General features: G+C 36.3%; 1 protein-coding gene across 1 annotated transcript; it reads left to right on the forward strand.

Moving 5' to 3' along the window:
* Positions 1–6,795: 6,795 nt before the first annotated feature.
* On the forward strand, positions 6,796–11,609 carry AL1 (alfin-like 1). Its single transcript, XM_086423046.1, has 5 exons — positions 6,796–7,105; positions 7,222–7,254; positions 7,465–7,687; positions 10,916–11,036; positions 11,107–11,609. The coding sequence occupies exons 1-5, from the start codon at positions 7,006–7,008 to the stop codon at positions 11,359–11,361; spliced, it is 732 nt and encodes a 243-aa protein (XP_086279172.1). The 5' UTR covers positions 6,796–7,005; the 3' UTR covers positions 11,362–11,609.
* Positions 11,610–13,148: the final 1,539 nt, after the last annotated feature.

Here is a 13,148-nt window from a genome sequence, read left to right on the forward strand (position 1 = left end):
TCAACACTCCTACATAAAAAGCAAATGATATAAATATTACCCATGGTTTCAGGTATGAATTGATTGATAGTGAGAAATTATTTTTTAATATTGTAGATATAATATTAAATTAAAATACTTTTATTATTTATAGAATTGTGTTGGAGAAATAGATGAGACGCATGTGAGTGTATTTGTACCAGCAAGTAAGTCAAAATACCATATCAAGGAAGAAAATCGTTGCCCACTCAGAATATCATGTGCGCTTGTGATTTTGATATGTGTTACACATATGTCTTGGATGGTTGGGAGGGCACAACAAATGACTCTAGGGTGTTAAATGAAGCAATCACGAATATTCATTTGAAGTTCCCACATCTACCAAAAGGTAATTTTGTTATATTTGAATGAGAAAATATTTGTATTATAAAATATATTAATCATTATTTATTTTTTGCAGGAAAATACTATGTCATTGACTCTAGCTATTTCAATATGCCAGGCTTTCTAAGGAGAGCGATACCATCTTAATGAATATCGAAGTCATGATAGAGTAACAAAAATTGTAAGAGAGCGTTTCAATTATGTTCACCCGTCACTTCGAATGTGATCGAGAAGTGTTTTGGAGTATTGAAAAATCATTTTTCCATCTTGAAGATGATGCCAGTATACAGTCTTCGCAAACAATAGAATATTGTCATCGTCGCATGTGTACACAACTTCATTAGAAGACACTCTCATAGATGATATGTTTGAAACATATGCAAGTGATGACATGGTTGTTCCTGGTGAAGGTGATGATGAAGTGGATCAAACATCTATAAATGTAGATGTGAGCTAGAGAAGACGATGAGATATGAGATATGTAGGAGGACTTTCATTCATTACCTCGTACCTATGTAATTTTTTTATATTTTTATAGAGACCTTTAAGGAATTAAAATGCATTTTCTTTGAAGACTTTTTTTATGTCCATGTTCTTACTCTAATTTATTGTTTGACATATTATTCTTTTAGGTCGTGGTAGTTGTTATAATGTTAGGAGTGGTAGATGATGAGGTTGTCATGTTTTTCATCAACATTGATATTGATTAATAATGAGAGTTTCTATTCCCACACTAACTTTTGCTAACGTCCCCCAAGATATGTGTAATTATTTGATGATTGACATATGAATTGGGATGGCATTAACAAAAGTTGGTGTGGCAAAATAATCTTTCATAATTTGTGTGTTTATATATATAGAGAAATGCTTACGTCATGGGGCTGTTAGCATTGTCCAGCATTTTTTATTTATAATAATATATCTTTGTAGATACGTGGTTTCGTCATTACGATGACCACATCTACTAATGTTAGGAGTCGCTACAATTCATATTGTAAGTGGGTGTGAATGGTCACCCGATGTGTATTTTTTGAAAAAGTGACATTTTGACGTTTAGTGACTCTCGATGGATAAGGTACGGATCAAATCTTTGAGATTCGGGGTAAGCGGCTCGGTTGGAGAAAATGGAAGGTGTTAGGCACCCTTTTCTCCCCACTAAATAGTGGTAACCTCAACTCAACTCACTCATTTTAATCGAAAATACAAGAATAAAAATGAAGTGCCACGTGTTGATAATGTGTACCCTAAGTAGGGATTTATTTTTGGCTTGATTATAGGATCATCCCATTGAAGGGGATGATCCTTATAAACCTTTGCCTTGAGAAGAGAGGAGGGGATAATAGAAGAAGGAGGAGGAGAGGGTGTAGAAGAGAAGGGGGTTATTTTGTTGCACCCACCTTGTATCTTTGAACTTCTTTTCTTCTTCTTCTTTGAGTCTTCTTGAGTCCTTAATGATTTAAAAAAATACAACTCTTGTATGGTTGAAGGAGTAGAGAAGAGATGATGAGAGAGATGAGTGGAGTATAGTAATTTTTTTTATGAGACTTGGGAGAGAGAATTGGTAGTATTTTTGTGGTGAGAATTGGAAATAGTGGTTGGTAGTAAGAGGTGGGGGGAGAATTTTTGTTGTGAAAAGTTGGGGGCCTTTTTTGGGAAGAGGATGAGGGTATTTATAGATGTTGAGGAGTTATTTTAGGGGTATAATGGGGTGAAGTGAAGAAAAATGATAGAATGGTTATGAGTTTGAGAGAGGAGTGGTTGTAATTTGGGAGAGATAAGAGGGTATTTAGGGAAGGGAGGTTAAATGGGTTGTTTACAACCCAAATGAGTTGGATCTTTCTACCCATTTGAGTTGAGTGTTAGATGGGAGAGAATTGATGAGAGTGGTTGAGAAGATGATATTGGTGGTTGTGATTAAGTGGTGTTTGATTTAAGAGAATGGAGGATTTAAAAAGGTGGTTGATGATATTTTGGGAGGGTGAGGGAGATGATGACATGTGTCAAAGTGGGTGGAAATGAAGGGTTGAGATGAGTTGATGGGAAATGATGAGTGTTTGATTTAAGCGGAATGGGTGTAGGTTTAGATTGTAGATGTAGGTTTTGTAGGAAATGATGGGGGTAGATTAAGAGGAGGTATAGGTTAGGGGTGTGGGTAGATGTGTTTGATTTGAGAGAAAAGGTGATAGGTTGATGTGTAGGTAGATGAGGTTTAAAGAAAATTAATGGGGTAGGTAGTTGGGTGAGGGAGGTGAGATGGGGTGATGACATGTATCACCTTTTGATGATAAAAATAGTGATTGGTTGATGTGGGTAGTGGTTTGTGGGTTAGGATTATGGGTTGGATAATGAATTGGGTATGTATAGTGGTTTGTGGGCTTTTAGTGTATTGGGCTTGGGTTTTATGAAGGTTGTGGGTTATTTTGGATTGAATGAGATTTGTTTTGAGTTGGATTTTTGGGGGTAGGTTCATTTTAGGGTTTAGGTGATATGGGATGGATTTTAGGTTGACGATAAGGTGAGAAATTGATTTTAGAGAAATGAAGGTTTATGGACCATAAGTGGGCTTAGATTTTTGCGGATTCGGAGGCGAAGCGGGGGTAGTAGAGAAGGGGTAGGCATCCCAAGTTTCACATTTAAAAAAAAAAAAATTTTGTTGAGATTTTTGAATTTATTGAATTAATCAAAATGCCACGTGTTGGCAAATTGGGCTTTTTAGGCCCGTTGGTGAACTTTATCGAAAATTTGACTTTTTTTTGTTTTGTAAGCGGTGCGGTAAATATTGGGAAAGCATAAGGTAGACTGAGTCCTTTTAGTGGACCCCCTAGACCCTTAGGGGGTCTTAAGGACCTTGATTCGATCAAAAATGCCATATTTCGATTGATTTAGACTTTTGAGGCCCGTTAGCAATTTTATTGAAAAATCTATTTTTTGGGCCCTTTCGAGTATGGGCCCGTTCAAATTGGGGTGTCTACAATCTCATTTTATCTTTTAGTGAAAAAAACGAAGGTATATTAGTCTTTTAAACAATGAGTACATTTATTATGTTGACATTGGTTGCTAATGCATTACTACAATAAAGACTTTTAATTCAAAATACTTAAACGCTCATATATTTATTATGTAAACAATTATTTATTGTGTAAAAAGACTAACATACCCTTATCTTTTTCACTAAAAGATAAAATGATGAGGAATATTATTGAAAAGAAAAAAGTGTTGGACAATGTTAATGTCCCTATGAAGTGTTGGACGGTAGGAGAATGCTAACATCTAAGACCTCATGGGGAGGTTAGCACTATCCAACACTTATTTTTTTTTCAAAAAATAAAGGTATGTTAGTCTTTTATACAATAAGTACATTTTTTTTGTCGATTAACAGGGGGTTAGGCAGACCCCCAACTAGAAGGAACATGATTTAACCTATCATAGGCATGCCCAGAAGCATCCTTACATATAATGTCTACCAACCGCTGAGGGGAGGTCCCTATGCTCAAGAATAACTCTGCCTAAAAAAGGAAGGAGTGAAACAAAAAAGTTGGTAGCTTTGTTGCATTCTCTATAGTAGAAGGTGAACTCGATTATTTGGAAGTAGCTCCCTTTCATCTCAATGACTTTAACAAGTCTTTCATCTCTCCATGGGATTGTTCCTCCCCCTTAATGCATTCGAGCCATTTTAGAGTCAGTTTTGACCTTTAACACTTTGATGTTTTCCTCTTCTGCCATTGTCATTTCCTTGAGAATTGCTTGAAGCTCATGGTATAAGATTGTCCCTCCTGGGTTTTTCTCCGCTAGAACTTTCATTTTCTTGTCACTACTGTATCTGAGAGTAGCCCATTCTCCTCCCCTATCACCTCTTAGAGACCCATCAGTATTGAGCACAAACTAGTACTCTTGAAGCTTGGTCAATCTGCAATTTAGAGGCTCTTTGACCATGTACTTAGGGCCCAGGTTCCACGAGTCCATAAAGGCTCTAAAAGAAGCATTGTCTTCCATAGAGGCCTCGATGTTTTGAAGTCTTATTTGGACATCTTTGACTATCATAGTCTTTACAAACTCAGAGCGGTTGTAGTTGTTTTGGAAAATCCTCCTACATCGCTCAGCCTACACATGGTGAATGAAAGCATTGAATGCCAATTTTTTAGTGACTGCCTATAAAGTTTTACCTTCGAAATTGCTGCATGCCCACTCGACCTCTTCTTTCTAGTTTCTGTTTGACTAGGCTATGTTGGATTTTCTTAGCATTCTTTGTCTCAAATCGTGGAAGAAATTACATCCAAGAAATAAGTGATCTTCTGATTCAGGATGGTTGCTACAGAAGTAGTAACATGAGTTTTGAATGACCCCTCTAGCCTTGAGCATGTCTTGAGTTTTCAAACCCTTGCTAAGACATAGTTATGCAGTGGTACTATGCTGTTTGATGTTGTTAAGGAACCATACCAAGCTGTGCCATCCAACCTGAGGTCTGGTTTCTTTAAGAGCTTTGAATGCAGACTTCATGGAGTAAATCCCTTTAGGATCAGTTGACCAGATGACTCTATCTGATTCTAAGCAATCGAGATCTATGACTTTGATCAGATCCCATATCCCTCTTAACTAGGTAGCTAGGTGGGCAAGAAGGTGTCACTCGCCTCCTTTAACCAGATTGTTGAACCTGGCCTAGTTGTGAAGTATGGTGTCATAGGAGTTCCTTTGTTGCATCATTCCTTTAGTAGTTCAAGGGTCATGCCATATAAAAGTGTTGCTGCCATCCCCGATTCTATGATCGATCATGTCTTTGGTAGCCTCTCTCATCTGTAACAACTTTTTCTACATCTATGACGCATTACTGGGGATACTCATAGTCCAGAAATGGTATTCTTTGATCAAATTCTTTTGAATCCATTCCACCCATATGCTTTTCCTATTCGAGGCAATATCCCATATTTGTCTAGTAATACCCGCTTTGTTTTGAAAATCAAGGTTATGAAATCTTAACCCCCTTCTTCTCTTCCCCTAGCCATTCTCTTCCAGCTCACACAATGCATCTTGTTCCCCATTTTCAGCCCTGCCCATAGGAAACTAACACATATTCTTTCAATTTCTTTCATCACCTTCTTGGGGAACATTAATATACTAGACCAATAGATTTGCATACTACATATCATTAATTTACAATAAGTATATTTATTATGTCATTAATAGATGTATTTATTATATTGACATTGATTGCTAAAGCATTTACTACAACACAGAATTTTAATTCAAAATACTTAGATGTTCATAGCATTTATTATGTCATTAATAAATGTATTTATATATACCAAACATACTTTTTAACTTTTTTTTATATACCAAACATACTTCTTTTCTCTTAAAAAGTACTTTTTGTACAATTACTTTCTACTTTCTATCCAAACAAGCCTTAGATCTCAAATATCACATAATCAAACTATCCTAACCATTAGATTACTTACTTGATTTTGAATAGCTACTATAATTATAAAGTTATAAACATCAGTATACAAATAAGTTAATTGTGTGGGTCATTAAGAACATCTTGGGCTATTATCCCCACTAGTTATTTGGATGAGTAGGATAATCCATAACTTATCCTATTTATTTATGTGTTTAGATGTAAATAAAAGCAACAATTACTCCCACGTCTTGGTTAAATTATTACTATTTTTTAGGTCGGGTTGCTTTTATGAGTCCCATAAATACATGCCAAAGGGGCTTTTTTTGGGCCACTAATTTAGAGAGATGCTATTGTCACACCAACTTTTGCTAATGCCACCCCAATTCAAATGTTAATCACTATATAATTACCACATATCTTAGGGTGGCGTTACCAAAAGTTAGTGTGGCAATAAAATCTCTCTTAAATTTATTGTGGACTGTTAATGGGTAATTGGGCGTGAAAATCCTTACCCAAACTTGGCCCATCTAATGGTCGGATCAGACCAAATAAAAAATATTTGGGTCCTAATAATATGCCATGAAATGCTAAGATGATTTATCATTTTTAGTCGTTAATCTATCATGGGCTTAAAACCTACTAATGGGCCTGTTCATTTACAAATAACGCTTTTGGTCCACCCACAACTACAAGTGGGACCCACTAATAACTCAATTGGTCGAAAATATGTGCAACGTGGCATTTTTGGAGAGTGACAGCGTAAAGATCGTCCCTTTAACAACCAATTTTTTTCTTTTCGGAGTACCCATACCCACCCAGCGCACTTTAGCATGTTTCAGTTTCCATCCACCAAAAGAGGAGTATAATATCGTCACCCATGGTAGACTGTCATCCCTAGGTCCATTCCAATGGATAATCCTCAGAAATCACAAGTTGAAAGATCGAGGAAATCTTGTATTGTTGCCGTACTCAGGATAACGGTTCACCTGAGCTGACAATAACTCTTACTCCCATTTTTCCAGTAAAATTAAAAATATGCGAAAATTTTGTAAAAAAAAATAGTCTTCGCTGTTTCGATCCCTCTTCGATGGGTCTCGTCTGCTGAGCTTTTTCGCGAACCATGCTTGCTTCGTATCCGTACAGCCTCTGCAACTCGAAAAAATCGAAACTTTCGATCTCTGAAACGATCGATCTGTGTCTGTAACTCCGAAAAACGAAGTCTTTTGGAAGCAAATCTTTCTTTCGCCATGGAAATGGCCTCAATGTCTTCTCCTCCGCGTACTGTAGAAGAGATCTTCAAAGATTACAGCGGTCGAAGGGCTGGTATCGTTCGAGCATTAACTAATGGTACTCATCTCGTCAAAATTTTCTTCTTTGTCTCTTTTTTAACCTAATTTGAAATTTGATTCTCTCTCGATTTTTTCTGAATTTCGCATCATTTTTGTTTGCTATTATTCTCTCAGATGTCGATGAATTTTACTCGCTTTGTGATCCAGGTAATTTTTCCTTCGTTTTAGATCGATTTCATGTTGGATGTGGTAATTTTTATTTTTATTTTTTTAGATTAGGGTTTGGTTGTGAGCTTGTGATCTCAAATTTGAGATTTATTACTTTAATTTATTTTTCTTATATTATATTAGCCTAATTTTATAAGAAGATAAGTATAGGTTTTCTGTTTTTCCCCCTTTTTGCGTTTTTTGTCTCAGAAAAGGAAAATTTGTGTCTGTATGGACACCCGAATGAGAGTTGGGAAGTCACTCTTCCTGCTGAAGAAGTTCCGCCAGAGCTTCCAGAGCCTGCGTTGGGTATCAATTTCGCTAGAGATGGGATGGTTCGTAGGGATTGGCTTTCATTGGTTGCCATGCACAGCGATTCTTGGTTGCTCTCTGTGGCTTTCTATCTTGGGGCCCCCTTTAATCGCAATGAAAGGTTTGGTAGTTTTCATTTTATCGTTTTGTCGCAACTGTGGTGTGTTAATTAGTATGATTCAATGCTATATGGCTGCATTTGAGAATTTTTTTGCTTAATTTTGATTGAAACCTCTATTATCTGGAAAAATCTTACTTTATTTTTTGTGGAGTCCCCAAATACTTACGATTGTAGGACTAATTTGTTCTTTGATGTTCTCCCGTGAATCCTTGAGCATGAGTTTGGTTTTGTACCATAATTATTAATGCAGCGAAATGCTTCATTTATGAAATATTCAGAGAATAAGGTTTCACTAGCCATAATTGTAATTGGAAAGAATATCACCCACATTTTCAGTAATTTCATAGAGAATGTCACCTTTGTACTACTGAAGGTTTAATATGTCGTATCTATTGAATGTTTCTGTTAAATGAAAAACTGATATGATATCGGCTGATACATTCTATACATTCCATTACATACCTAATACATTTTCGAATGTTTCGTATCGGTCTTGGCCGATACCGATAGGTATCATCTGACACATTCTGATATTCTAAACCATGGTACTACCTAGATCTGGATAACTAATATACCCAAAGAGATATTGAAATTAAAATTTTATACAGCCAAATTGAAGAGGCTCACTTGAATGTTTTTGTTAGACCGTTCTTGGATAATGTTAAAGTACTGTTTTAGGCATAACAACTGAGCAAGTCTATTTTGTTTTTTTCCTTTAACTTAGTTCTCTGGTGAATCATGAGTTGGTATTTGACTTCTTAATCAAAGATATTTGTCCAGCTAGTAGTGGGTGGTTGGCTCAATATTAAGACGAGCAACTTGTGAGAGTCCCATATGGACCAATCATGTTTATTTATTATGTTCTTGGACCTAGAATTGGTCTAAATGCCTTAGTCCTCTGAGGATTAGGACCGAGTATTGAGTTCTTGTAGGAATACTATTTCGCACAAGATGTAAAACTTCAATGAAGTCTGAGGCGCTAAGCATTAGGGGTTCTTCAGGTGAAGCAAAGCTTAGGAGGTAGTTTATTTATGGTTCTGTTATTTCATCAAAATTAAAGATATGTTTAAAGGTGGCTAAGTTTTTGTACTCGTTGCCAACCTGATGAAACCCTCCTATATCTAGGCTTGGGACCAGAAATGTAGTGTTCAAAAAACAATATATAGGAGCTAGGCAAGGCCATCCAATATTTTCCATGAATTTCCGTACTCAAGATGGTATTCTGATAAAAGTATCAAAATGCATGAGAAGTAATACGAAAATGATGCCATATGAATGAATAAAAGTACTGCAGTACCTGTCTATATAAGGAAAAAAGGGACATACTGAATTACGTTAATATTGGGGCAACAAAGAACTGAGATAACAAAGTTGGGTTTTATGCTGGGGAGGGGGGTCAATTATTGAGACAATCTTTCTACTTGGACAAATGATGGAGATGTCTAGGGAAAAAGAGAGAATTTGCACATGGTTTTATTGACTTGGAAGAGCTACATGAAAAAGTTGCTGGAGAGTTAACTTTACTAGGTATTGGAAAATAAAAGGAGTTTCAAGTGGATATAATGACATAATTAAGGATATGTATGAGAGAGTTGTGGTGGCTTGGCTAGTGTGATAACAAATGACAAGGAGAAAAAATGCGTTCCTAGATACACTTGGTTTACATCAAGAATCAACTTTGATTTTATATCTGTTTGTTGTAGTTATAGATGAAGTAATTGCTCATGGTTAGAGAACATGTTCCTTGGTGTATGTTATTTGTGGATGACATAGTGTTAGTTGGTGAGGCTAAAGAGACTCTTAAATGCAAAACTAGAATTATAGAGGGCGGCTTTGGGGCCCAATGGATGAATAATAAGTAAAACCAAGAAAAGGTATGTGGAGTGCCAACTTTAGTAATAACACTCATAGAGGAAGGGTCGGTAAAAATTGATAGCCAAGAAATAATATGAAGCAACTATTTTTGTTACCTTGGTTATATATCCATAATAATAGAGAGATTTAGAAGCACGTTGTCCACAGAGTCACAATGAGAGGGTTAAAGTGGAGTGGGTTTTTGGAACATGCTCTTAGATTCAGTGATGTCAAAATTTCCTGTTAACCGGCATTTGATGAGTCATTAGGTTGATTAAGCCCCTAAAAAAGACCTATCGGATTCTTTAGGCAACTCCTTAGAGCAGTCTGACTACATCCGTCAAGTCAGTCTTAAAGCAACTAACGGATGAATAAAGCACCTTCTTAAACCAGTCTGACACCGTATAGGGCACACCTCCTTCAACCTGTCTTAAACCTTCCGTCTTCCCTTCCAAAAGTCAGGCATGAATTTAGTGCTCTTTGACTCGCTTACTCGGCAAGAAGTACTACTCACCAAGAAGAAAGCGAAGTAGAAGGAGCTCCTTACGTGTCTTTGAGACTTCAAACCATCAAACTGAATTAAAAGGACCACACTTTAGTGAATTTTGTATACTTCTATTCTCATGAGAATTTACATTTTTTATTTGACTTGGCATGCTTAGAGAATATAATTTCTTACTAGTTGGCAGGAATCAAAATATTGACGACTTCCTTGGATTATGTTCTGTTTTTTTTTCTTTTTTCTTTTCAAGAATTGGTTTTAAAAGTAATGTCTCATCTTTTTCTTTACTGGGAGATGGTAGGGTGAGTGGACAAATTGGCTTGAACTCAATTGAATTGAGAACAGCATAGTAAATTTATATAAAACTAAACAATTTTACTGAGTTTGTCTAAGATGTGAAAATGCATAGTTACAACTAAAACATAATTGAGTGATAAACTCGATTCTTAGCCGAGAGAGCCCAGTTTCGGAGGTGACCAGAAATGTCATTAGAGGTTTATCTCGATATATCTTGATTTGTTTCTTAATGTCTCAGTTGAGACATTTCATTTTTCAATCTGACTGAGACATACATCAAGAAAGAGACTTCAAAGTTCAAACCATAGTTTTAACCTCACAAAGCCACCAGAGTCCACTGCAATGACATTTTATCATCAGATTATGTAGTCTGAACACTGGACCATTTTTTATTAAAATAATGGAAAATTTAGCACGTTAGAGTTAAATGTTAGAAATGGAAAATGCATGGGGGGATCTTTATACCATAAATGCATTGTATCTATGTACAATTACATTTCCATGCATGTCTATACTTTTGATATTTTCTATTTTGTCAATCTTATGGAAGTCTTGTGTTCTAATGAGTATGACAGGAAGCGTCTATTTAGCCTGATCAACGATCTGCCCACTGTCTTTGAAGTCGTGACTGAAAGGAAGCCGGTGAAAGACAAGCCCAGTGCTGATACTGGAAGCAAAAACAGACTCAACACAAAGGTGAGACTGATTAAAATTGAATCAAATTTTGTGCTTCTACTCTTAACATAACTTTCCTTTGTGCTGGCAGAGATCTAGTGATGGTCTGGTAAAAAACAATTCAAAATTGGCTGATGAGGGTTATGGGGAAGATGAAGATGAACACAGTGAAACTCTCTGTGGAAGTTGCGGTGGTAATTACAATGCCGATGAGTTTTGGATTGGCTGTGACATCTGTGAGAGGTGGTTCCATGGAAAGTGTGTGAAGATAACACCTGCGAAGGCTGAGAATATAAAGCAGTACAAATGCCCTTCTTGCAGCAGCATGAAGAGAGGCAGACAGTAATAGTCCCTAAAAACTGATAGGGTGGTAACATAGTTTCGGTGACTGATGTTGTAGTAATTACAGTGCTAGTAATATTATTAGAGATTTTTTTCTTTTGTGACATTTATCTATCTACAATTGATGCTTTAAATTGGCTGGAATAGTTTTTCTTCTACCTCACAGGATGCTGTGTTTGTTTCTATAAATATTGTAGATTTCAATTGCAGGAATGATGATCAATTGAGATGTATTTTCTTGCTTGCCTATAATCTGTGTTTGATCTTCGAGTTTCATAGTTATTATATACTTAGTTTTTGTGTTACTTGCATCCTGATTGATGATGCCACCTATCAGTGGTGCAGGCCAATTCATAGCTGAACCCGGATTTGAAGGTGTACCTAGCAGTTAATGGGATACAGAGTTCACTAGAACCCAACCAGTTTGATGAATTGGTTGGTCAAATTGAGCTATTTGTTCTCTCATTTGCACCCACGGTAAGAACATGAGCATCTGGACAGAAAGGAATGGAGGAACATGATTAATTTAGCTGATCCCAAGTCTTTGGAATAAGGGTTTAAGTATGAAAACTTGGGTGACGACGTGTCAGGCCAAGTCCGGGTCGAGGGGCCTAATGAGCTTGGACTTATAACGTGTGCAGCGCCAAGGGAGATAGTCTCAGGTACCCAGCCCATGCACAGCTTATGTGACTGCAATTTGATGAGATAATTATCAATGGTTGTGAACTTTCAATGGTTCACATACATTAAGAATTTTTTATTTATGATGAGAGGGCCATTATGAATCATTGGATCTTGCTACTAATGTATTTTTATTGCTTTGTTTGACAGAACCTGCATTGTCTTATATCTGGGATCTTACTCAAATGGAGTTGGGACTCACATGTTTGATCTTCTCTCAATTGGATAATCATGAACATATATGATAGATGTGAACTTTCATATAAAAATGGTTGGTTGGATGGTTATGATCATGTGATTGGGTTGATTTGGGACCTTCATGTATGCCATCTTTTACAGATATCAAATCCACGGACTTTTTAATCTTTGATTTCTTCAAAAATGATTTAACCCGAAAAGAAGGTGAGAACTTGGTCTTGGTTTTAAGCAACACATTGCCACCCAGAATTTTTTCTGTCAACTCCACATCTTTCTAATGGTAGTTCTCTCTTGGAAAGGATTCTTGTACTCGGATGTTGGTCACTAATATCATAATTTGCTATTGCAATGAGAGCTTTTACGATTATTGATTCAACGCTCAATGCCCCTTCACATTAATTTTTCTCCTTGACTGCATAAAACGTATTAAGGTAGAGATTTGCTTCATTTATGAGATCATCTTCTCCACTTTTTGTGTCTCTCGTAATTAATTCGGGGGATAGTCTCTTAAGCCGTCTTTCTCTTCTTGAAATAGTCTTGTAAAAGCTGGGGCTTAAATTGACATCTACACTTGAGGTTTGAGAGTTGTGTAGTGTGTGGTTGGCATTAATGGTGCATATAGTGTTAAAAGGGTAAATGTTGTAATCTCGGTACCATTTAACCCATTCATTCCAAATCTAAACTCACCTAAGATCTCTTAAAAATCCTACTACTTCAGAACACAATTGAAACATCATAACATCTACCAAATTTTAAAATAATAAATCAGATTATCTTAATTTTAGAAATAAAGGTTTTTATGGAGCTAAGCCTTTGTGGTAATGCTTAGATTAATGAAATCTTGGAAATACAGATGTGAAGTACAGAAATGATCGAAGGTTGAGATTGTGGTGAACTTCACTAGTTTTTTGG

This window comes from Akebia trifoliata, chromosome 14 (assembly GCF_017979445.1).
Source record: "Akebia trifoliata isolate Shusen 1 chromosome 14, ASM1797944v1, whole genome shotgun sequence".
In the NCBI taxonomy this organism is placed as follows: Eukaryota; Viridiplantae; Streptophyta; class Magnoliopsida; order Ranunculales; family Lardizabalaceae; genus Akebia; species Akebia trifoliata.